We start from the raw sequence: 22,921 nt of genomic DNA on the forward strand, positions 1-22,921 counted from the left end.
GGAGGAGGAGGAGGGAGCCGGGCAGGGAGGGAGGTGGGGGGGCAGGGAGGGAGAAAAAGAAAGAAAATATTTTCCGTGTCCCCGCCTGCAGAGTCAGTGTGCGGTTTGGGAGAAAATGTGTCGGATATTTTGGGGCGGTCACGTGGGCGGGCGGGCTCCGAGAGGCCCCGGGACAGTCCCAGCCTAGAGCCGTGCCCCCCCCTGGCGCCCCCCATTACTGCGAGCCCCTGACACCGCGACGCTCCTTCCCGGAGACCGCCCGACGCCGGGACCTCGGGGCTCCGCGGCCTCCCTTCCCCGCCCTCCCCCTCCAGGTGAGTCAGGCGGGGAAGCCGGCTCGCCCGCCCGCCCGCCCGCGGACGCCCGGGTCCTCCGCTGAGGTGGGCTGGGGGCGGCGGCGCTGCGCAGCCACGCTGGTCCTTTCCTTGCCCGGGATGGCCAAGCTGTCTGTAGGACTTGAGGGGCCTTTCTGCCCCGACTGGGGTCAGCTGTGATGTGAGAAAGGAATGGGAAGATTTTAGAGAGGCTGGGGATGGGATGGGTTATCTGCCCTTGAATTGGGTGAGTAGTGCGGGGAGAGAGTTTGGGGAAGAGTCTGCAGGCAGAGGGGCATCTGCCCTTCTCTTGTGCTTGGAATGTGAGAGAAGACTGGGATTCCCTCCAGTGGGAAGAGACAGAGGCCCTCAGGGCTCTAAGGGGTGGATTTGATGGTTCAAGCTGGTGAGTTCCTCCTTCCCCAGTAGAATGGCACAGCTTGGACATCAGAAGGGCAAAGAAAGGTTGGCTTAGCAAGTGGTCTTGGCTGCCTGGGTCTAGGAGTTGGAGGGAGGAGAGGGGCCTGTGAAATTTCCTTGAACTGCCAGTGCAGGATTCCCTGTAACAAAGTGGGGGATCCTCTGTAGTAAGGGGAGCCCAAATGGAACAAAAGAAGAGCAGGAATACTGGAACAGGGAGCCAGGAGTCCTAGTCTTGGAGTCCCATTGACGCTGCCTTTCTGTCTTCAGCACTTACAGCCCAGTCCCCTCAACCTGACCCAATATGTAGGAGGGAATCTCTACAGGTGGCCAGAGGGTAAGAATATACACGCTTGGTGATGATGGTTGGGACCGGGCAGGGAAGCCTGAGGAGGGGTCTATATGGCAAGAAGCTGAAATATTTGTCCCATTTTAGGACTTATGTCCTGGGCAGCTGGGATCCAGTCCTGAAATCTGAGGTAGCAGCCCTTAAGATCACTCCTTAAATGTTGGGTTGGGGTTGAGGACCACAGCCAGTGTCCCATATCCTTGAGGGAAGTAGAGAGAAGACAGGGGAGAAGGTGGGGTGGAAAGTGTGTGCAGGGTGCCTGGAACTTGGGTATCCCAAATAGACAGTCAGACACACACACACACACACACACACACACAGTGGCTTAGAGCCTGGTAGGCAGTACAGGGCACTCCCCCCAAACCCGGCACACCCCCACCCCTGGCTCAGAAAGCCACCTAACTGGCACCTCCAGTTCCCCCCCTGCCCCACCCTGCCCGTGCCCTCCGATGCCCACACACATTCCACTGGCATTGCCTGCCTGCCTCCTAGGCACTGCCCCTCCCTGGGGCCAGAGGGGTGGAGGGAGGGCACCTGGGGATGAGAGGTGGAGACTCAAGGGTCTGGACTCCCCCAAGAGTGGCATAGGGCCAAGGAAACTAGGCCCACTGCTGCCTCCTGGTGAGTAGACAGAAGGCCCCAGCTAAAGCAAAGGATGCCTGGGTTCTTTGCCCAGCCTGGAGATGGGGTCATGGAAAAAGGTGGTCGTGTTTATACAGAGGGGAGGGGGGCAGCGGGTGGAGAGCAGCCGACAAGAGCAGCTTTGTTCCAGGCTCTGGAGCGGGCAGGGCAACAAGGAGACGCCCCCTTCCATCCGGCAGCCCCCTTCATCCATGCCCTCCCCTCAACTCCACCTCAGCTCTAAGAGGCAGCATTGTAAGAGCCCCTTTCTCCTAGTCAGTTGCCCCTCCCTCTATCTGAGGTGGCATCTGGAGAAGAGAAGTGTTCTCTCCTTTCCACAGGTCCCCCAAAGAACCAAGCATCTAGGGCCCTTGTTTAGGATTTCCTTTTACTTTGCACTGTCTTTAATTCCTTGCTGTCTTCCTCTACCCTAATTGAAGACCTTCCCTTCCCTTCCCAGCCTAGGTAGATAGACTGATGCTCAAAGAGGGGAGGATTCTCTGTCCCCTTCTTCTATTCAGTGGATTCCCAGGGCATTCTCTGAGGTAGTATAGGAGGAAGTCCAGGGAGAGTCGGCTTGTCCTTTGCTCTTTTATAGCCTCCTTCCTTGGTGAGAACTAGGAGTCTGAGCATCCCTCTGTGGGACCCCCTGCTGAAGTCCTCTATCCTACTTTTAAGGTCTGTTTCCAATCTCTAGGTGAGTGACAAAGATAATGGGAGTTGAAGCAGAGAGCCCCATCCCTAGTCTAAGCAGAGGCTGGGGCAGCTGGCAGAGGGGGGTGGGTGGGTGCTCTGCTAGCCTCTTACCCTTGGCATTGGAGGGGTTAATCCACCTGGAATGCGGCCCAGCCTGTTGAGCTATGGCCCAGGGGCCTCAGGGGCCCAGGACTCCTGGCTCCACCTGGGCTTAACCAGGGATGAGGACCTTATGGAATTGGGAAGGAAAAGGAGGGGGAGCCTATGGGGCTCAGAGCTCAGACTTTTAGGGCCTGGTGAAACACTGGCTAAAGAGTTGAAGGGTCCTGGGGGTATGGGTCGTGCCTGGTGAGGCACAGGGTCCACTTAAACTGGATAGGATAATGGTGTTGGAGACTGAGTTCCTGTAACCTCCATCACAATTTACTTAGGGCTTGAAGGCCAAGGTAGACAGAGAAGGAAAGAAAGAAAAAGAGCAGAGGTATAAACTAGAACTGAGAGGTATTGGTACTAGAAGCAAATACTGATGGAAATAGATGCAGAAAAGCCTCTTGCCTACCTCTGTGCCTGCCACCCTGTGGGCTCTGTGTGTTTCATTCTCTTGGTCCTTCTCTTTCTTTCTTCCTGTTATTCTATTATAGTTCTGGCTGGTAGAGTTGCCTAGGCTGGGGTGACTCTCCCTCCCCAGCCCTTCAACTCCCTTGAGAAGTAGGTGGTTCTAGGGCTCCTGGGAAAGCCAGCCTTTCCCCTTCCAGAGCATCAGGAGAGGAACCACCTGCCAATCCTGAGATTCCCATTTCTCCCTCTCCCTGCTTTTCTTCCTATTTCCTGGGTTCAGGTTAAAAATCTTCTTGAGCTGGGCCAGAGTAGCTAAAACGCCTGTAATCCCAACAACAGCTTGGAAGGCTGAGGCAGGAGGATCGGGAATGTGAGTTCAAAGTCAGCCTCAGCAGTTTAGCAAGGCCTTAAGCAACTCAGTGAGACCCTGTCTCTAAATAAAATACAAAAAGAGACTGGGGATGTGGCTCAGTGGTTATGTGCCCCCAGTTCAATCCCCAGTACCAAAAAAAAAAAAGAGAGAGAGAGAGAAAAAAGTGTTGGGGATGTAACTCAGTGGCAAAGAACTTGCTTGGCATTAGCAAAGCCCAGGGTACAATCTTCAGTACTTCAAAACAAATAAACAAAAACAAAAAAATTTAGGGGAAAAGCTATGTTTGAGGGAGAGGGTGCAGAGAGAGCTTTCAGAAATAGGCAGCCCAGAGATAAGAATGAAAAGGAAGTGGAGCCGGGCTAGGTGGTACCCACCTGTAATCCCAGTGGCTCACTGGCTCACAGGCTGAAGCAGGAAGATCCCGAGTTCAAAGCCAGCTTCAGCAAAAGCCATGCGCTAAGCAATTTAGTGTGTCCCTGTCTCTAAATAAAAAAAAGATACAAAATAGGGCTGGAGATGTGGCTTAGTGGTTGAGTGCCCCTCCCTGAGTTCAATCCCTGCTACCAAAAAAAAAAAAAAAAAAAAAAGGAGATGGAGAAGCAAAGTAAACTGAGGACAAGGAGTTTTTATTTTGTCTTGGCAGTGCTGGGGCCTTGTGCAAGCACTCTGTCCACTGAGCTATACCCAGGACAAGGAGGTTTTGGGCATCATAGTTGTCACGTAGTGGTGGTCCTTCAATATCCATGATTTGAAGGAGAGGGTACAAGAGAAAGCTTAAGGGTTGAGCAATGATTAGAGACAGAGAAAGATTTAGGAGGGGAAAGGAAGAAGGAATATTGAGGAAGCTAGAGAAGGAAGGAAATGATAATTAAAAGAAAGGTATGGAGGAAGAGAAAATACTAAGATAAATGATATATTTACATAGCACTTAGAATGTGCTGTGTATTATCCTAAGCATTCTACACGTTAAATTGTTGAATCCTCACAATAACCTTATTGTGGCTGGCCTCTATTTTTATTCCCAGTGGCATATGAGGAAACTGAGGCAGAGAGATTAACTAACTCATCCAAAGCCCCACAGCTAGCAAGTGGTAGAGATGTCAGTTTAGTAGTCTGGCTCCAGAGTCTGGGCTCCTAGCCAGGCACAGTGGTTCACAACTGTAATTCCAGTGACTATGGAGACTGAGGCAGGAGAATCACAAGTCTGAGGCCAGCCTCAGCAATTTAGAGAGACCCTGCCTCAAAATTAAAAAATAAGAAAAGGGCTGGAGATGTAGCTCAGTGCTAAAGGGTTCTATCCCCAGTACCAAAAAATAAAAATAATAATTAAAAAACAAAATTCAGGGGCTGGGGTTGTGGCTCACTGGTTGAGCGCTTGCTTCGTATGTGTAAGACACTGGTTTCTATTCTCAGCACCACATTAAAAAAAATAAATAAATAAAACAAAGATATTATGTCCATCTACAATTTAAAAAAATTTAAAAATAAAAACAAAACAGAGTCTGTTTTATTGAACCCAGGGGTGCTTAACCACTAAACTGTATCCCCAGACTTTTTTATATTTTTTAAATTTTAAGACTGGGTCTTACTGAGTTGCTGAGGCTGACCTCAAACTTGTGATCTCCCTTGTCTCAGGCTGCCCAAGTCACTGGGATTATAGGCATGCACCACCGTGCCCAGCTAAACTCAGTCATTTTTGGTGGGGGAGGTTCCAAGGATTGAACTTGGGGACATTCAACCACTGAGCCACATCCCCAGTCCTATTTTGTATTTATTTAGAGACAGGATCTCACTGAGTTGCCTAGCACCTCACTTTTTCTGAGGCTAGCTTTGAACTCGCTATTCTCCTCCTCAGCTTCCTGAATGGCTAGGATTATAGGTGTGTGCTACTGCACCCTGGCTAAGCCCAGCCATTTTTAAAAAATGATATTTCGGTGAGGTAACACAAGCCTGTAAACCCAACAATTCAGGAGGCTGAGGCAGGAGGGTCACCATACTCTTCTCCAGAGAGGTGAGGTGTAGGGCCCCAAAGTTACAACAGAGATATGTTTGTGGGGTTTTGTTGTTGTTGTTGTTTGTTTGTTTGTTTTGTGGTGCTGGGGATGGAACCTAGGGTCTCATAGATACTAGGCAAGTACTGTACCTCTGATCTATAACCTCTGGCCTGAGAGTTTAAATCTCTGTGCCACCACTTACAGCCATGTGACCTTAAGCCAGTTATTTAACCTCAGTTTCTCATCTCTAAAATGGGAATCATAATTCCTACTTCATGGAATTAGTGTGGTATGAGGGTTAAGTCAGATGTCTAGCCCAGCTGTGTGTTTTATGATCACTTCTCAGTCAAGGAGGCCTCTTCACCAGAAGTCCTCAGACTGTCAATTCACCTTACAACCTGTTTACTCCTCCCTGGAACTAATCTGAAGAGTTTCTCAGAGCCTGTACAATTCCCTCCCTTCCCTCTCGACCACACAAAAGGGCCCTGAGCTAGGGCAGTGTAGGTACTGCACTGAGGGTGGGCCATGGGGCTTGGGACCTCAGAGTGATCACTCTCTCATCTTTCTTTCTCTTTAGGATCCTTGGAGACCCAGTGGGCAGGCCAGGCAGGGTGGGCACGGAGCCTCCCAGGCCAGGGCAGTGGGCATGGGCGGGGGCTGTGGCTGAAGACCACCCCCGCCCACTGCAGACCCCTGGGGACTCCCACATCGCAGCTGCCATGGCTACCAATAAGGAGCGACTCTTTGTGGCTGGTGCCTTGGGGCCTGGATCTGGCTACCCAGGGGCAGGCTACCCCTTTGCCTTTCCAGGGGCACTCAGGGGGTCTCCACCATTCGAGATGCTGAGCCCTACTTTCCGGGGCCTGGGCCAGCCTGACCTCCCCAAGGAGATGGCCTCTCTGTGTGAGTCTCAGGGATTTGGGGGGATAAGGGCAAATGGAAACAAGAGGGTATCTGGAGGGTGGAAGATGTAGAACACTGGCATCCCTGTTAGGAAGGTGGGCGGGGACCTAGAGAGAGAGAAAGGGAGCTGGGTGAGAAGGTGGAGGTGTGGTCTAATGCAGTAGTGGAAAGCAGTGAAGAGCAGTAGTGGTGGTGAGGAGGGGGTTTGGATGTGGACTGAAGGGAAATGTTTGCAAATGAGAGTTCTTCTGTTCAAACAGGATGGTGAAGTAGCAGGCCTAAAATCAAGAGGTCTAAACATGGCCCCTGTCTGTCATCTAGCAGACGGAGCACCTTTGTGTGGACAGCCCCTGGTGCAGTCTAGTGTAGTCTGAGGCTGCTGCCTGCATGCAGTTGGAAGGATGAGGGACCACACTGGGAAGTCAGGGGATCTGGGAGGCCAGTCAGTTGGCTCTGTGATCAAGAGGTAAGATTGTTTGGAGGCTGCAAAGGGAGGAAAGAAACCTAGTCACAGATGCCTAAAGATGTGTGGTATCAGGAGACTCTTCTGTTAGGTTCTGGAGAGATTAGAATCAGCCATGAAAAAAAGGTGTACCATAAGCCATCCAGAGAGATGGAGGGGGTGTTCCAGAAGTATCCTCTCCTCCAGCCACATGGTTCTGGACTCCTCCCCTCCCTCCAGGTCTGGCATAGTGCCTGCATGCTGTGCAGATCTCTACTTGTCCCCCAGGCTTGCCTTCTTTGGGTTAAGCCTTTGAGTGCTGACAGCAGGCAAGGCTTGGGCTTCCCCTGCTTCCTCAGGGACCCCTCTTTGCCCACTTGGTCATTGTTCCTCTTGGCCAGACCATTACAGGTAAAGGTGCCCATGAGCTGGAGGGTGGGCTACAGTTCTGAGGGGTAAAAAGTTAGCATGTAAGCTAGTGAAGAGAAGACCTCAGTTGGAGACAGGGGAAGGTGACTGGAGGAGAAAGAGAAAGGGAGGCAGGTGAGAAGAGACACAGCCTTTATAGCTGTATAAGCTTAATAAACTCAGAGGCTGAAGTGGAAGAAAAAGGTCCTGCCCTCAGGAGGGGGCACTGAGAGGATTGTGTATGCACTAGACTAGACTGACAGCTCCTCTGGAGTGTGCTCATTTGGAGAAGATGTGTGTGTCCCCAACCATATGTAGTTGTGTGTGTGCAGCATCTTCCTGAGACTCTGCTCATGTACAGAATTCCAGTATGTGCAACAAAGAGTCAGTGTGAGGAGAGAGGAGGTATTTAATAGGGCCGCTGACGGTGTGTCTGGTGTTTGGTGAGGTCTGCCAGTGGCATGTCTGTAGTCCAATAGGGCTTATTGAGTAGCATGCAGGTGAATGAGAGAGCACAAAGCCTCCTTTTTGGAAACTTCAACTGGGCTTTCCCCTACCTTATTTTCACCCCATGAATCTGTCCTAGGGATTGGGGGAAGTGGAAAGAAACCACCCTCTCTCCCTGTGAATGTACTTGTAGAAAACCATACAACTATATCTCTAGGGACTTGATTTTTCCACATTTTGGGAGAGGCAACTAAAGGAACTGAGGTAAAGGGGGAGAGGAGAAAGAGTGGGAAGAATGCTGAGAGTCAATGGCCAGTCCCCAGTGACGTTGACTGTTGACTTTTGTCTCTGTGTCCTGAACACATGGAGGCCAAGGTCAGGATGTAAAGGGAGATCAAGGTAAAGGAAGGGGCACCAACCCCAAAGGCTTCTCTGAAGTAGTGGGGCTGAAAGGAGAAGTCTGAGGGAGGAGCCACAACCAGGGCAGGTAGCTGGGGAGGGTGCGGCCTGCATGGAGGGACAGGCCTGGGCAGGGAGGTGGCAGGTGAGGTAGGGAAGAGAGGAAGGCTTGGGTCCAGACAGCTTGTGTGGGGGTGGAACACACAGATTCTAGTTCTAGTACAAGGGAGATGATGGTATTTGGGCTCTCAGAAACCTCCCATGGGAGAATAACTGAAGGGCAAGAGTGCCATCTCTCATTTCTCTGACATGCTGTCCCTTTTGGCTAGGGCCATCTAATAGAGAGGGATTAGAGTGCTAAATCTGATGCCCAAACCATCCTTACCTTGAGTCTGCCTCTCTCATCACTCTTTTACCCTCTGGACCACCCTCTCTCTTACATAGAATGAGGAAGGAGCCTGAAACTTCTTCCTAGGGCTGACTCTCAGATCTTTTTGTAGAGTCTCCCTGCACCTCGGGTACATCCTTGTTGAGTCTTGCTTCCCTTCTTGGGGCTCTCTTCTGGCCTCAGTGGGTGAAAGAGAACTTAGAACTGTACAGTGGAGGAGGGGAAAGGTGAGGGGAGCATGTACTGCTGAGATAGAGGCAAGCATGGGCCTGTGCGCATGGAAAACAGAAGGCTGTGTGTGCGCATGCGTACCATACATGCATGTGCATGAAATGTATGGTGTCCATGTCCCTGTGTATCTCTCTGTTTGTGGACATTGTGTGTAGTATATTTGCTTTATCAAGACTACAGGGAACAGAGTGTGCTAGGAGGGAAAGTAGGGAAGGGAAGCATTGCTCTCCTTCCTGTCTTGAGGAGATAACTGTGGTACTGGGGACCTGGATATTTTTCCTTTGAACCTGGTGACAATTGCCCTAGCCATGGGATCACTATCCCTGGGGAAGGGAGCCCAGACTTCACCACATGTGGGGAAACTGAGGGCAAACTGGAACAGAGAGAAAAGGAGTCCTACTGAAAAAGGAACTGAAGAAGTACCCCCAGACCAAAACAAGATGAAGGGCAGCTACACAGGCAGTAAAGTTTAGGGTCAGAGAGAGCCAGGCACTGGGAGAAGGATCAAGGAGAGCAAGCGGGTGGGTAAAGGTGGCGAGAGACTAGGCGGCAGCAAGGCCTCCTCCAGGAAAAACCCCAGTGACTGCCTCCTTCCCCTCCCCTACTGGTCTCTCCTCCTCCGGCTCAGGCTCCAGCTTCAGGCCGACACAAACGGGGCTTTGATTGCAACAGGAAACCTCTCTGGCGGGGGGAGCTGGGCAAGCCGCCGCTGCTGGGGCCCAGGCTGCACCCCCCTCTCCTGGCCCCCTACCCAGTCCCAGCCCCCATCCTGCCCAGCGCTCCTCATATCCTTGCTTTGGGCCTCGTCCCTTATTCACACCTCCCTATCCCCTCCTTTTTCTGCTGCCCCCTCCTCCTTCAAAGACCCCTCCCATTGCCCTTCAGGTGGGACTCCACTGTTAGGATTTACCCTTCTGGGCGGAGCCTGCTTCCCTTTGAAATGCCCCTTCTTTGGTTTTTTGAGGGAGGATTTTGGAAGAAAAGGAAAATTTAGCATGAGGAATTCAGAGCCAGTGATCCTCAAGCCTCAACCAGAAGGTGGCAGGGTGGGCGGGGGTAGGGATGTATATGGAGTTAGTTGTCCTGGGTTCTTCCCCAGTCTTGGCCAAACTTGTCCTTGCCAGGGTGGTAGGACTGACCGGGAGACCTTGCTAGGGTCTGAGTGCAAAGGGCCTTGTAAGTGTGTGAGGGGTATACTGTCTTTGCCTCTGGGGCCATGCCTTTGTGGGTCTCTAGCTAGTAGCAGGGGTGCCCTGGTGGTGGGGATCATAGGAAAGGGGTGAGTCAGGCAGCAGCCCCCCCTCATACTTCCACCAGGCTGGCGGAGAACATCTGGTTCCCATGAAATGCTAGAAGGCTAATGGGTCTAATTGCTGCAATAAGGGGCTGGGGAAACCATGGGGGAAAGAGGGGGCACTAGATCCCCCCATCTTGCCTTCTACCCAAGGCTATACTGCCTATCCAGAATGGGGGGTTGGGGTTGATGAGAAGAATGTGCCTGACACCCTAAATAGCCTAGATCTAAGGCCCCTTCTCCCTGCAATGTCTGGGTAGCACACACAGATGGGGTGGTGAGGAGTGGGGTGCATTTGGTGAGGAAAAAGGGGGGCTGTAGAGGACTCATGGCTTCCTGGAGCCCTCCTCCCCTTCCTCTGGTGCCCTCCTCCCTCCCTCCCTCCCTCCCTGTGGCCTGGCCACTTCTGGTTCTAATTACCAACCAGGCAGGCCTGACTTAATTGGGACCTTTCAGATTTCGGAGGGGAAAAGGGGGGCGGGAGGGACAGCTGACAGCCTTAAGTTGACTAAGCAGGGCTCTTTCCCCTTGTTTTGGGGGTACCCCCCATTTTGCACTTTTTTTTTTGCGCTGGCAATATTCAGATTCAGAAGCCCATCCCCTCTTTTTTCTTTTTTACTGTGGGGATGGACTCAGAAATGGGGTATTTGGGGTTTGAAGCATGAAGGGGGAAGCTCACCCTGGGGGGAAGCTCACCCTGGGTTGGAAGAGCCCCGCATTCCCTCTCCATTCCTGCTTCAAGCCGCGCCCCCCACCCTCGTCAGCCGTGCCATCTCAGCCCCCCCTCCACAATTCAAGCCCTACTTCACAGCCCTGCCCCCCTCAGTCCCTGGCAGCCACCCGGGCCCCTCCCCCGCTCCCGCCTTCCCTGCCTACTCTGGCACCCCTTCCTGTTCTTTATTCTTCCAACAGGCGCCCCACTCCTGCAGCACCCCAGTGCGTCCCCACCACCCGGTACAACAGATTCTTGGAAAAACGTGCCTCGCCCTTGCCCAGCCACAGCCGCCAGGCGGGGGAAGGGGTCGGGCCGGGTGCCGCTCCCGCTCCCCCGGCGCTCCCCGTGTGAGCGGCGCTGACAGAGCCGGCTGGGCCGGCCCGCCGGGCGGCCGGGCGGCCGGCGGGCGGGGCGCGGGGGAGGGGGTGGTTTCCGGGAGTCGCCGCCGCTGGCGCTGTCCCGGGGCCAGGGTCCCCGATTCGGCCCGGCCCAGCAAGGGCAAACTTCTGACGTGGCCAAACCCCCGCCCCCTAGTCCCCTTCTCTGTCCGGCGGGAGCGCCCAGTGCCGGAAGGGGCGACTAAGGGAACAGTGAGGCGGCCCTTGAAACTCAGAAGGGCACTTAGTGTGGCGCTGAAGGGAGGAGGGGGCAGTTACTGTCTATGGTGGGGGAAAAAATGACCCTGAAAATAATGATCAACAGCGTAGGGGGCATTGACTCTTTGGGCACCTGGCACGTTAGAAACTTGGGGGGATTGGCATTTAGGGGACAGTTTCGTCTAAGGCGCAGTTGGCCCGGTATAGACAATTTGGGGGTAGTTTTGTGCTCTAAAAGTGAAGTTAGATTCTAAAAGAGGGCATTGAGAGACGGAGGCACTCAGGGAGTGTCAGTCGCGGGATGGGGCTTCGGGGACTTGAAGGGAGTCGGCCCAGGACTCAGCGGAGGGAGGACAGCTTAGGCTTGGAAGGGTGGACTCTCCGCTGTGCTGGAGGGGGCGGAGGGGGGGGGACTCCGCAGCGGCTCTGGCGACGGCCTGGGCGGGGCGGGGCGGGGCGGGGCCGGGTCAGAAGGAGGTGAGCGCGCCCGGCCACCCGCCCCGAGGGGGGTTCCCGGAGAGTTCACGGCGGGAGCGCGCTCCGGCCCTTGGACCGGGGGTGGGGTGAACGGGAAGGAAGGAGGAGGCAGCGCGCGCCGAGCCGCAGGAATGTACGGTTCGGCCCTGAAGTGCGCGCGCGGAGGGAGAGGGAGGAGCCAGGCCTGGGAATGAGGGGGGTGGAGGTAGTGCAGGTCCTCTGGAGAGCTGCAGCGCGTGGAGGATCTCCACGTTCTCCTCTCCCAGTCATCCTTAACACCCCTGCCTGTATTAACTTGTGTGAAAAAGGAAGGGTTGAGGGAAGCGGGAGAATCCTATGAAAGGAAATGCGTGTGCTTGGTTTCTCTACTCCTTCCCCCAACCCCGACCTGGGCACGCGCCTAAGTGCAAATGCGTGCAAAGCTTCCAGGCTGTGGAGAAAGAATATTTACAAGCATTCTCCCGAGCCACATGGGTTTGCACAAACGTGTGCACCTATGAATTTGTGTGCGTGCAGACATGCATGTGAGCTATTGCATTTTTGCAAATGCGTGCTGCCTGCCAAGATAAATGCATGAGTGGATGGATGTAGGTCTGAGCAAGGGCGCGCACAGCGCAGCGAGTATAGTATGTGTGTGTGTGAGCGCTCCACTGCTAGCTCTGCTCATCTTGGTGCCCGGCCCCTTTCGCTCTCCAAGCCCCACCCCCCACCCTTCCAGGCTTTGCTTTTACAAAAGGTCTCCCCAGTACTAGCTGCCGAGACGCCCAGAGTGAGCGGGACCCAGCTGAAGCGGCAGCCCGGGCTTAGCGCCCCGCCCAGTCCCTTACCCTTGCTGGGGATCCCCCTCTTCCCCGCCCTCCCCTTACCCCCCATGCAGCCCAGCGCCCTATGCTAGCCTTTCCCCCTCCCCCCCCCTCCAGGAGCGGGGCGCCGCCGGGGGAGGAGGGGGAATCGGCTGCGGGTCCTTGGTGTTCTAGCACCCAGCTTCCCTCCAAGCCGGGTCGCGATGTACGACTGCATGGAATCGTTTGCCCCGGGTCCGCGACGGCTGTATGGAGCGGCTGGGCCCGGGGCCGGCTTGCTGCGCAGAGCCACCGGCAGCTCCTGTTTCGCCGGACTTGAGCCTTTTGCCTGGCCGCAACCCGCCAGTCTGCAATGTAGGTACTCGAGCCCGGGGGTTGGGTTTGGGGTGCAAGAAAATTTGAGGCTTACCCTTTCCGTGTGTGAAGGTTGGAACTGGGGTGCAAGTGGAGATTCTGGTCCTTTCTATGTGAAGTACTGTCCCTTTAAATGCGGGGGCTTCAGCGTCTCCTTTGCGTGTGTGCAGTAGTGTTTAGAATGTGTGTGGTTTATATGGTGGGTGATTAGCTAGGACTTGTCGTTGATGCACTCCAGAGTTCCTGGAGATAGGGAGAGACCGAGGTGTGTTGGTAGTTTGTGCCTCCAGGTTCTGGTCCCGGTTGGATATGGCACCTAAAACCATGGATGGCATTTATAATGTCCATGTGCGAAGTTGGAAGTGTAAAAAATATTACTTGCAGAGCGTGTGACTCCCTGGTGTGCGCCTTGCGTTGGTAATGTGGGTGTGGGAGTAGGGGGGTCTCAGCGCACTGTCGCTCTCAGACTGTGTTGGCAGATCTGCATGGCCCTGTGTGGGGATGTTTGTGGCGTGAGGCTGGGAGGGTGTGTGCCCCTGTGTGGCTGCGGGGGCGGTTTTGGAAAGTGTTGTGTCCCAGAGTGCATCCTGTGTGCTCTGCGTGTGGAGTGCTAGGGGTTATGCACGTAAGAGGGTAGGAGGTGGGCTCTGCCCCCCCACCCCCCACAGCTTTTAAAAAGAAAAAAGCTTGAAAACGTTTATTGGGTTGTATGAGAGAAATAACTTTTTCAATGACTCTAACACACAGCAGGAAGCGAAAAGTTTAAAGCAAAGTTTGGGTGTGTGATGGTGGGGTGGTGGCCTGGAGATGACAGTAGCAGGAGAATCGCACGATTAGAGTCCCTAAATATCCACCTTCCCCCTCTGTGAAATGGAAGATGCCAGGCCTGGGGCCCTGGAACCCCTTTCCAGAGCGGTAATAAAAAGCTGGGGACTGAGAGGCAGTAAAAATGAAGTCCAGATGAGAGGCGGCTTTGAAGCCTGGGCCGCAGTGCCTGGCGGGGGTAGGGCGTGGGGAGGGGCCGGGAGGGGAGCCTGGAGCACCCCCCAAATTTACCTGGCGCTGGAACTGCGCTCGCAGTCCGGGTGCGCTGGGCTGGGGACCCGGGGCTTGGGGGCACGCTGGAAAGGGGCGGGCAGCGGGCGGGGCGGGGCGGCTGGCGCAGGGGGAGTGCGCACGCCGGGTCACCGAGCCCCCGCCAACGCGCCTCGCTCCTTGGCACACGGCTGCGCTGTTTACAAGTTCAGATTTTTTTTTTTTTCTTTCGTCTTTTGGTTCCAGGGCAGAGCTGCTCAGATTTAGCAACTGGGAAACTGGAAAAGGGAGGTGGCAAACAGGAGACCGTACTTTGGGTGGGGCGGGGCAAGAATTAAAGAGTGCCATTTAAAGGGTGGAGAAAGCATGGAACTATTGCTTTGCACCAAAGCTTTGTGAATTCTTAAGTTTCTCATTGCCCAATGGGATGGGGAATTGGGATATGTTGAGGGGAATGTTTTGAGGGGCAAAGAATCTTCCAGGAGGGGTTTGGAGGGATGGGGGCTGGGCAGAGGACCCTTCAGGCCCCTGAAAGCCCCTTGGACTACGCAGGCAGGGTGTTGTTGCATTCAATTTGGACTAATAATTTTGACCTCTGGGGTCCTGGTGGGCTTACAAAGCCAGTGTTAGGCCTGTCTCCACGCAACTTTCAGAGAGGGTTTAGAGAGGGGAGCACTGTGTCTTTGTGCGCGCTTCCAGGCTTTGGTGTCCTGGTGCTGTGCTGGCAGGCTGCTGTGTTTGGTGGTAGAGCTGTGCACTTGTAAATGTGTAGCCAAGTGCTGGGTGTTGTGTGTCAGCCTTGTGACTTGTCATCCACTCCACGGTGTGACTGGAGTTAGTGCCTGAATGCGGGTTTGTGAGTTCCTCCGTGCCAGGATTGGGGTGGGATTAAAGGAGCCCTTGTTAATATGTCTGCTTCTGTGCCCTGTGTGGTGTTGGCCTGTGAGAATGTGTATGTCTCCTAGGAGGTGTGTGCTAGATTGGGAGTCTAGGCTACTCAACTTTGGGCCTCGCAGCTGGGAGCGTTTACAGCCGGTTATAAAGAGTTTGTTTGAAGCTCCGCTCAGCCTGGCCAGGAATTTCCTCAATTTCAGCAATTTGGGCTTTAAAAGGAGAAAAACACAAGAGCCCACCCCTGCTTCCCCAGCAGGGGCCCCTGCCCAGCCTTAGAGCAGCATCCCTGGTGGGGTCTCAGCCCTGGGCAGAGAAAGGATAGACCTCATTTGCTTCCCAGCTCTCCACTTGCAGACTGACCTCAGAGCCACTGGACCGAACTTTAGGGTTGGGGGATATGATAAGCTAGAGGGGTGACAGGACCACTTAAATGGGAAAAGCTGCCCTGGGGTGGTGTCCCTGGGGCCCCCAGTCTTATAATTGGCTGGCGCTGCCCCATGCCAGTCTGACCGCACCCAGGCCCTTGCGCAAGAGGAAATGAGGCAGCGCTCTGCGGGCAGGGAGGGCGGCAGCACCGGAGAAAGCACCACCCCACGTACAGGCTTGTGGGCAGGACACTTACCCCTGGAGGACACCCCGGTGGGCGGGGGTGGGGGTAGGGGTGGGGTAGGGGGTGAGGGGAGGTCCCGAAAGGCATTCCATCCCTCCCCACATCTCTCAGCACCAGTCTCTCCTAGAGTCCCCCACCCCCAGTTTTGAATAGTCTTCTGACACTCTTCTCCCCCTCCCCTTTTTCTTTGGGGAATCTCACTCCAGCAGGATTCTTATGCTAATTGTGTGTGTGTGTGTGTGTGTGTGTGTGTATGTTTTGGGGGGTGGGGAGGGCTTCCTGCCTGTGGGGCAGTTGTAGGTGGCCTGGAACCCCTGCTTAGGACAATTCTTCTGTTCTGGCTGCACTGGGGCAAACTTGTGACCATTTGGGCTCAGATTGTTAGGAGGAAGGTGTTCATGAGGTGGGTTCATGTGATACTCCTTAGGGAGGGGCTTGAAATAATTTGGACCCTCCAGGTTTAGGTAATAGGCTCTATAGACTGAAAATATTACAGATATCCTGAGCCTCTGCAGATCAAATCGGCCACATACTCAACAGGATTTACTCAGCAGCCTCCTGCACAGAGTGCATCCTCCAGCTTGTGAACTGCAGTGGGGTACTTTCAGAGGCAGTTCTGGATGAAGACAGCTTGAGAGAGGGTCCAGAGATAGTTTCCCTCCCCCATTAGCTCTGTTTACCCACTGTCACCAGACTGTCCCCAACAGCTTCTAGACCTGAGAAATTTGAGCAAATACCTCAGTCTCCTGCCTCAGCTTCTGCAGCTCATGGACACTTAAGTCTAGTCAGAGCACCTGAGAGCCTTACCTGCACCATCAGCTGGCATTGTGGCACTGAGCCCATTCTGTCGCCTCTCATGGCTTCAGTTCGTTTAGGTGTGAAATCAGGCCTGTCCTCTGACTTACTCTCCTGACACCTGTACCCTCGTGGTCCATGGTCTCAGTGACTTCTGGAGAAAAGGACTTTGGTAGTTATTTGGGGGGCTGAGGTTGAGGGGAAAGATCAAGAATCACCTGTACTACTTGAGAGAAATGAAGTCCTGTTCTCATTTCGGAGTGTCCCAGCAGGTCATCCAGCCAGTGCCAGCTGTAGGTGGCCTGTTATTGTCTTACCTGCCCCCACATCAATTGCCATCACCCCCACCCCTCCAGAGGGAGGGTGGTGGGAAGCCAGCTACCTGAAAGGATCTTCCAGAGTGACAGAAAGTCATGAGAATTCAGAGTTGCAAGGCCCTAATTCTTCTACCCCACCCATATTATTATAGGGGGAACCAGAGGCCCAAAGAAGTTAACTTCTAGGACGGCCTTGGTCTGGAATTTGGTTCCACCATGCGACCAGCGCACTGGTTTCATTAAAGAGGTTCTTGGCATAAAAGTTAGCTAGTGAGATCTTAATAAACACACAGACTCAGTTACCTTTTTCTATGACCAGGTCCGAGATGGCTCCCCCTCTGGCTCCCACCTCGAATCACCCGAACCACCCGGTAGGGCAGCAGGGATTACTCAGGGCTAGCAGGAGAGAGAGGGAGCACGCCAGGGAGTAGCCTTTTATTGGGGAACAAGAAATTCAGGGGAGAATTCCATCCAATGAAGGTTGAGGGGGGGCTGCACTCCAAGGTCAGGGTCAGTGATTGGCCCCAGGGTCAGTGGTCAAGTCACACCCCCACACGGGTTGGGAAAGCTCCGACACAGTTTAGCCAGAGTGCCTCAGACCCAAACCGGGAGTTGCCCAGTCATGTGTGAGAATGGCTCCCCACAATTTGGAGAATTGAACAGCATCATGTAGGGCTAGGGCTGGCATTATTGTGGAGGAGTTGTGCAGGGGTGGGTTGGTGATGGCTATCACCAGTGGGCCAGAAGGAGGAGTGGGCATGGGGGTGGTGGTGATAGGGAGGCTTGGAGGTCTGGGGGGCCTCCCCTGACCCCTCACATCACTGCCCCCACAGCGGTGGAGACACAGAGCACTAGCTCAGAGGAGATGGTGCCCAGCTCGCCCTCACCCCCACCACCTCCTCGGGTCTACAAGCCCTGCTTCGTGTGCAATGACAAGTCCTCTGGCTACCACTATGGGGTCAGCTCATGTGAAGGCTGCAAGGTGTGTACATATGGGGTGAGCTGATTGGGGATCCCTAGTTACCTGGGACCCAAGTGCTGTATGTGAGTAAGCGTGTGTTGGGAGAGGGGCTATTTTGCATATAGGTGGTTAATAGATTGGGGCAGGCCTGGGGTATTCCCAGCACCCTGCTTCATTGACAGTCTTCTTTCCCCCCAACTCCAGGGCTTCTTTCGACGCAGCATCCAGAAGAACATGGTGTATACATGTCACCGTGACAAAAACTGTATTATCAACAAGGTGACCAGGAATCGCTGCCAGTACTGTAGGCTACAAAAGTGCTTTGAAGTGGGCATGTCCAAGGAAGGTAGGCTCCTATCACTCACTGGTCTGGACAGAAGCAGTCCTGTCCTGCCCTCTGGTTTCTTGTCTTCCCTCTGGCCACCCCCACTTCCCTGACCTCTGTTGTCTCCTCTCAGACCAGTCCTATTTGATTAGCTCCATTTACCCAAGAGGTTCTACCCTTTCCCATTCTCCTCTCTTCTTAACCCTTCCTTTGAATTAGTCAATGGGTATTGGGGTTTCACATTCTCCCTGCTTCTTGGGGCAGGGGAGTGGGCTTCCCTCTGATGGTTCACTCTTTTCTGCTGTTCCCAGGACTGAACCTGAGATGGATCTGAGGTGGCCCCTCCTTTCCATCCCCCCCCATTGTGCTGCCAAGGCTATAAGTGGATATCCTGCCGCCTGCATATCCTGCCCCCCCTCCCCAGCTCCTGCAGGGTGACAGGAAGGGCAGGATGGAGCCGAATGGCCTGGAGAGAGAGCAGGGGCTGCAGGCCCTGGGTGGGGCTGGGGAGAGCCAGCCTGGGAATAGGAACTAACATATGAGATAGGGCAACTGAGGCACTAATTAGGGTGCCAGGGAATAGCTATTCATGGTAGGGACTGAGTACATTAAGTTAGGGTGAGGGAGGACATCTAAAAGGAGTCCCTGATGGTTCTGACCCTCTCCTTGTGCCTCCACCCCTAAGCTGTGCGGAATGACCGGAACAAGAAAAAGAAAGAGGTCAAGGAAGAAGGGTCTCCTGACAGCTATGAGCTGAGCCCCCAGTTAGAAGAGCTCATCACCAAGGTCAGCAAAGCCCATCAGGAGACCTTCCCCTCACTCTGCCAGCTGGGCAAGTACACCACGGTGAGGAATGAGCAGAGCCCCAATGAGGGCAGGGACTGTGCCTTTTGGGAATGGTTAAGGGATGTGTAGGAGGCCATGGTCTGGTACTAGGGACAAGGAGGGCTACAGCATGCAGAGGAGAGAGCTTGGGGTATTGGCAGAGAGAAGGAAACTTTCAGGGTGGCCTTTGCATCCTAACCTTCTCTTCCCATGCAGAACTCCAGTGCAGACCACCGGGTGCAGCTGGATCTGGGGCTGTGGGACAAGTTCAGTGAGCTGGCCACCAAGTGCATCATTAAGATAGTGGAGTTTGCCAAGAGGTTGCCTGGCTTTACAGGGCTCAGCATTGCTGACCAGATCACTCTGCTCAAGGCTGCCTGCCTGGACATCCTGGTAATTTAGGCCTATGGTTCTTGCCTTAGCCTGACCCTTATATGTAACTTTCAATGATTCCTTGCTTCAAAAAGATTACTTTATCTCCCCCCAAACCATTTGGGACTCCCCACATCTCCTCTACCCAAGCTCACGCTTTCCTTTACTTGACTTGGGGCCTTGCACATGCTACATAAGCAATCTACTACTGAACTATAGTAGTAGATTTTTATTTTGAGATACGATCTTGTCACATTGCCTTGTTGGCCTTGAACTTGTGATCCCCCTGCCTCAGTATCCTGATTCCCTGGAATTACAGACATGTGTCACCATACCTGGCAACCCAAGCTCTTTTTGTCTTAGGCCTTGCCCCTAGGACCTATTCCTAGATTTCTGGATGCTCTGCCTTCTCCTGCCTTCTGGGGGGCTCCCTCAGATCCTCCTCCTCTCTGCTTTCCTTCCCATGCCTGTTTCAGGTTGCATTTGTTGAGGATCTAACTTCTTCATTTTCCATTCATTCCCTCTTTCCCTGTCCTGTATGAACCCCCCGCCCCCACCCATCCACTTTTGCTACAGCACTAACTCTCCTTCTGCCCCCACCTGCAGATGCTACGAATCTGCACAAGGTACACCCCGGAGCAGGACACCATGACCTTCTCTGATGGGCTGACCCTGAACCGGACCCAAATGCACAACGCTGGCTTTGGGCCCCTCACAGACCTCGTCTTTGCCTTTGCTGGGCAGCTCCTGCCACTGGAGATGGATGACACCGAGACAGGACTGCTTAGCGCAATCTGCCTCATCTGTGGAGGTGCGGAGGCGCCCCCTGGCGTCTGCTCAGGCTCCTTTCCCACCATATTCCACACCTGATCTCTGGCCAGGTGGGAGGTCTTGGTGGTCTCTTCTTTTGAAATTGTTGTCCTTGGCCCCAGACACAGACTTAGATCCTGTAAAACTTCCTAGCAGCCTCGAACATAGGACATAAAAAGGGAGAAGAGCTAGAGGGAGCTGAGGAGCCCCTAAATACTGGTGTTGAGATAGTGATCTGGCTGGATGGATTTACCAGAGAAAGCCCCTTGCTGAACAGGAGAAGGCATAGGGCTTAGAGCAGGAGAGATATCCTGGTAGGGCTCAGGAACAACAGGAGAAAGACTGATGGGACAGTTTGGGACCTAGAAGCAACAGGGCAGGACTGATTGGGGATTAGAAATGTGTCACTGTATACTCATCCTCTCTTCCTTTCTCTCTCACTCCATTGTGTTTGTCTTCATAGACCGCATGGACCTGGAGGAACCTGAAAAAGTAGACAAGCTGCAGGAGCCATTGCTGGAAGCCCTGAGGCTGTATGCCCGGCGCCGGAGGCCCAGCCAGCCCTATATGTTCCCAAGGATGCTTATGAAAATCACCGACCTCCGGGGCATCAGCACCAAGGGTTAGTCATGAGTGAGCCCTCCCTGTCTGTGTTCCTAGAGCTGCTGGTCTTCTAGGTCACACAGCTGGACAGGCAGAGACAGGAACAGAGTGATTGAGAATCAGGTGACCTACATTGGAGTCTTAGTTTGGCCACATACATCCTAGTGAGAAGACTTTAGGCAATTTAAAAAAATTGTTTTTGCAGTGCTGGGGATCGACCCACAGTCTCTTGCATGTTAGGCAAATGTTTTACCACTGAGCTATACCCCTAGCATCTCCTTTACTTTTTGTACCTTGTTTTGATGTTTGTAAACTGGATTATGCTTACTATATAAACTAACTGTGAGGACTAAATGATTTGGTTCCCAATGTGTTTAAAAATGTGAACTAAAAATTCACTACTGAACTGGGCACAGTGGCACACACCTGTAATCCCATTGACTTCAGATGCTGAGGCAGGAGGATCACAAGTTTGAGGTCAACCTCAGCAATTTAGCAAGATCCTGACTTGAAATAAATTTTAAAAAATATATATTGGAATGTAGTTCAATGGTAAAGTATCCCTGGGATTATCCCCAGTACAAAACAAGGGGAAAAAAAGAAAGAAAAGAAAAATACAGTTCAATAGCTCCCAGTACAGCCGGATGTAATCCCAGAGGCTCGGGAGACTGAGGCAGGAGGATTGAGAGTTCAAAGCCAGCCTCAGAAACAGTGAGGCACCAAGCAATTCAGTGAGACCCTGTCTCTAAATAAAATACAAAATAGGGATGGGGATGTGGCTCAGTGGTTGAGTTCAATGAGTTCAATCCCCATACCAAAAAAAAAAAAAAAATTAGCTCCCAGTACAAAAAAAGTAAAGAAAAATATAGTTCTATAGTGGGTCAAGGTCATTACATAACCTGTAATCTCAGCAACTCAAAAGGCTAAGACAGGAGGATCACAAATTCCAAGCCAGGCTCAGAAACTGTCCCAAAGTAAAAAGGGTTGGGGATGTGTGCCCTTGGGTTCAATCCCCAGTACTGCCAAAGAGAGAGAGAGAGAGAGAGAGAGAGAGAGAGAGAGAGAGAGAGAGAGAGAGAGAGAGAGAGAGAGAGAGAAAGAAAAAAAGAAGGAAGAAAAAAAGAAGACATCCTGAAAGAATGAGACAAATGGGCAGTAGGTATGGCAGAGAAGACCAGGTAGGGGTTCCCAGACCGGGCTGCGCATGCCCAAAGGAGAGTCATGGGCTAGTTGAGAAAGTTTAAGGAGGCAGTCCCAAGCACCATGTACTTCTACCTCTCTGAGCCTCTTTGTTTCTCCCTGTAGGAGCAGAAAGGGCCATTACCCTGAAGATGGAGATTCCAGGCCCGATGCCCCCACTGATCCGAGAGATGCTGGAGAACCCCGAAATGTTTGAGGACGATTCTTCGCAGCCTGGTCCCCAGCCCAAGGCTTCCAGCGAGGATGAGACTCCCAGGGGCCAGGGCAAAGGAGACCAAAGTCCCCAGCCTGACCAGGGCCCCTGACCTCCCCCCCTGTGGGGTTGGGCTCCAGGCAGCAGACTGACCATCTCCCAGACGCCACCAGTGACTGGGGGAGGACCTGCTCTGCCATCTCCCCACCCTTCCAATGAGCTCCTTGTTTTGCCAAAGTTTCCAGGGGTGCCTCTGTGTTCATCCCTTTTCCGCTCTAACTGGCTCCCTCTCCAATCCTGGGGGGCTGCCCTGCTCCCAACCAGGAGAGAGGACGGAGGGGGTGAGCCTGGGTCTGGACTCTAAAATCTCAGCACTGCCCCTCAGATGCCAGTGTCCTAGGCTCTCCAGGGCAGGAGGAAGACCCTGCCATACCATAGCCCCTTCCTCTGCCAGGTGCTTGGGTTCTGGGAGCAAAAAAGGAACACTAGAGACCAAAAGAAGGGCAATGGGGGGAGGGGCTGAGCCCATCCTTCTCGCCCCTACCCTTGGTGCCTAATGCTGCGTGATGCACCTGCTGGTGCACGCTGATGCCCCATCCTTTTGCCAGGTCAGGATGGGGGCAGGCTGGGCCCTGCATTTCTGAGTCAGGACCCGAGGGTGAAAGGGACAGATGCAGGTCTATTCTGCACCTCTTTGCTGGGGTGCAATGTTTACCCCATGTCCTCCGTTATAAGCCCCTCCTCCAGCCCCATCATGTGCCTTGGGCTCCTCCTGCCCCCATCTCAGCCATCGGGCAGGGGCCCTCCTACACTACAGAGGAGCCAGGGATCCCTCTCCTAGTGCCTTCCACCCTTGACCCCCAGAGCAGCTTGGCCCAGGGAGAGGAGATGCTGCTTAGCTGATCCCACCCTGACCCAGAGGAAGCCTCTATTTATTTATTAGCTTTTGTTTACACCCTGGTATGACCCCTTCCTCCAGGGGTCTTGGGAGGGGGAGCCCAGGGCCTCTGTGACCCCTCCCTTCTTCCTCCAATCCCCAGTTTGTATTTAGCTGCCAAATAAGATTCCCGCTGGCTCTCCTTTTACTCCGGGGGGGTCAGGGTGCTGTCCCCTCCCCTCTGTTTACATCTCCCCTCTACCCCGCTGTATCGCATATTGCTGAGTTTTCTATTTTTGCAAAATAAAGTGATGGAAACTCA

General features: G+C 53.5%; 1 protein-coding gene and 1 long non-coding RNA gene across 3 annotated transcripts; both read left to right on the forward strand.

Annotated features, from left to right (window-relative positions):
* The first annotated feature begins 250 nt into the window (after positions 1-250).
* On the forward strand, positions 251-6,222 carry LOC139705200 (uncharacterized). Its single transcript, XR_011707079.1, has 3 exons — positions 251-314; positions 1,005-1,071; positions 5,903-6,222. It is a non-coding gene; the product is annotated as an uncharacterized lncRNA (long non-coding RNA).
* Positions 6,223-12,355: 6,133 nt separating this feature from the next.
* On the forward strand, positions 12,356-22,921 carry Rarg (retinoic acid receptor gamma). Of its 2 annotated transcripts, none has more exons than XM_027949959.3 (8): positions 12,356-12,782; positions 17,267-17,415; positions 17,599-17,740; positions 18,405-18,565; positions 18,761-18,937; positions 19,523-19,727; positions 20,190-20,348; positions 21,635-22,921. In XM_027949959.3, the coding sequence occupies exons 1-8, from the start codon at positions 12,632-12,634 to the stop codon at positions 21,832-21,834; spliced, it is 1,344 nt and encodes a 447-aa protein (XP_027805760.1). In that variant the 5' UTR covers positions 12,356-12,631; the 3' UTR covers positions 21,835-22,921. The 2 variants fall into 2 exon arrangements, with proteins under 2 accessions (XP_027805760.1, XP_027805761.1); XM_027949960.2 differs by having other exon boundaries at positions 12,360-12,786.

The sequence above is a fragment of the Marmota flaviventris genome, chromosome 3, assembly GCF_047511675.1.
Source record: "Marmota flaviventris isolate mMarFla1 chromosome 3, mMarFla1.hap1, whole genome shotgun sequence".
Lineage (NCBI taxonomy): Eukaryota > Metazoa > Chordata > Mammalia > Rodentia > Sciuridae > Marmota > Marmota flaviventris.

Excerpts from the sequence above, each read along its gene's own strand:
- Rarg (XM_027949959.3), top strand. The coding sequence starts at position 12,632 with ATGTACGACTGCATGGAATCGTTTGCCCCGGGTCCGCGACGGCTGTAT. Across the intron at positions 17,416-17,598 it reads GCTCATGTGAAGGCTGCAAG|GGCTTCTTTCGACGCAGCAT; the intron begins GTGTGTACATAT and ends CCCCAACTCCAG. Across the intron at positions 19,728-20,189 it reads AATCTGCCTCATCTGTGGAG|ACCGCATGGACCTGGAGGAA; the intron begins GTGCGGAGGCGC and ends TTGTCTTCATAG.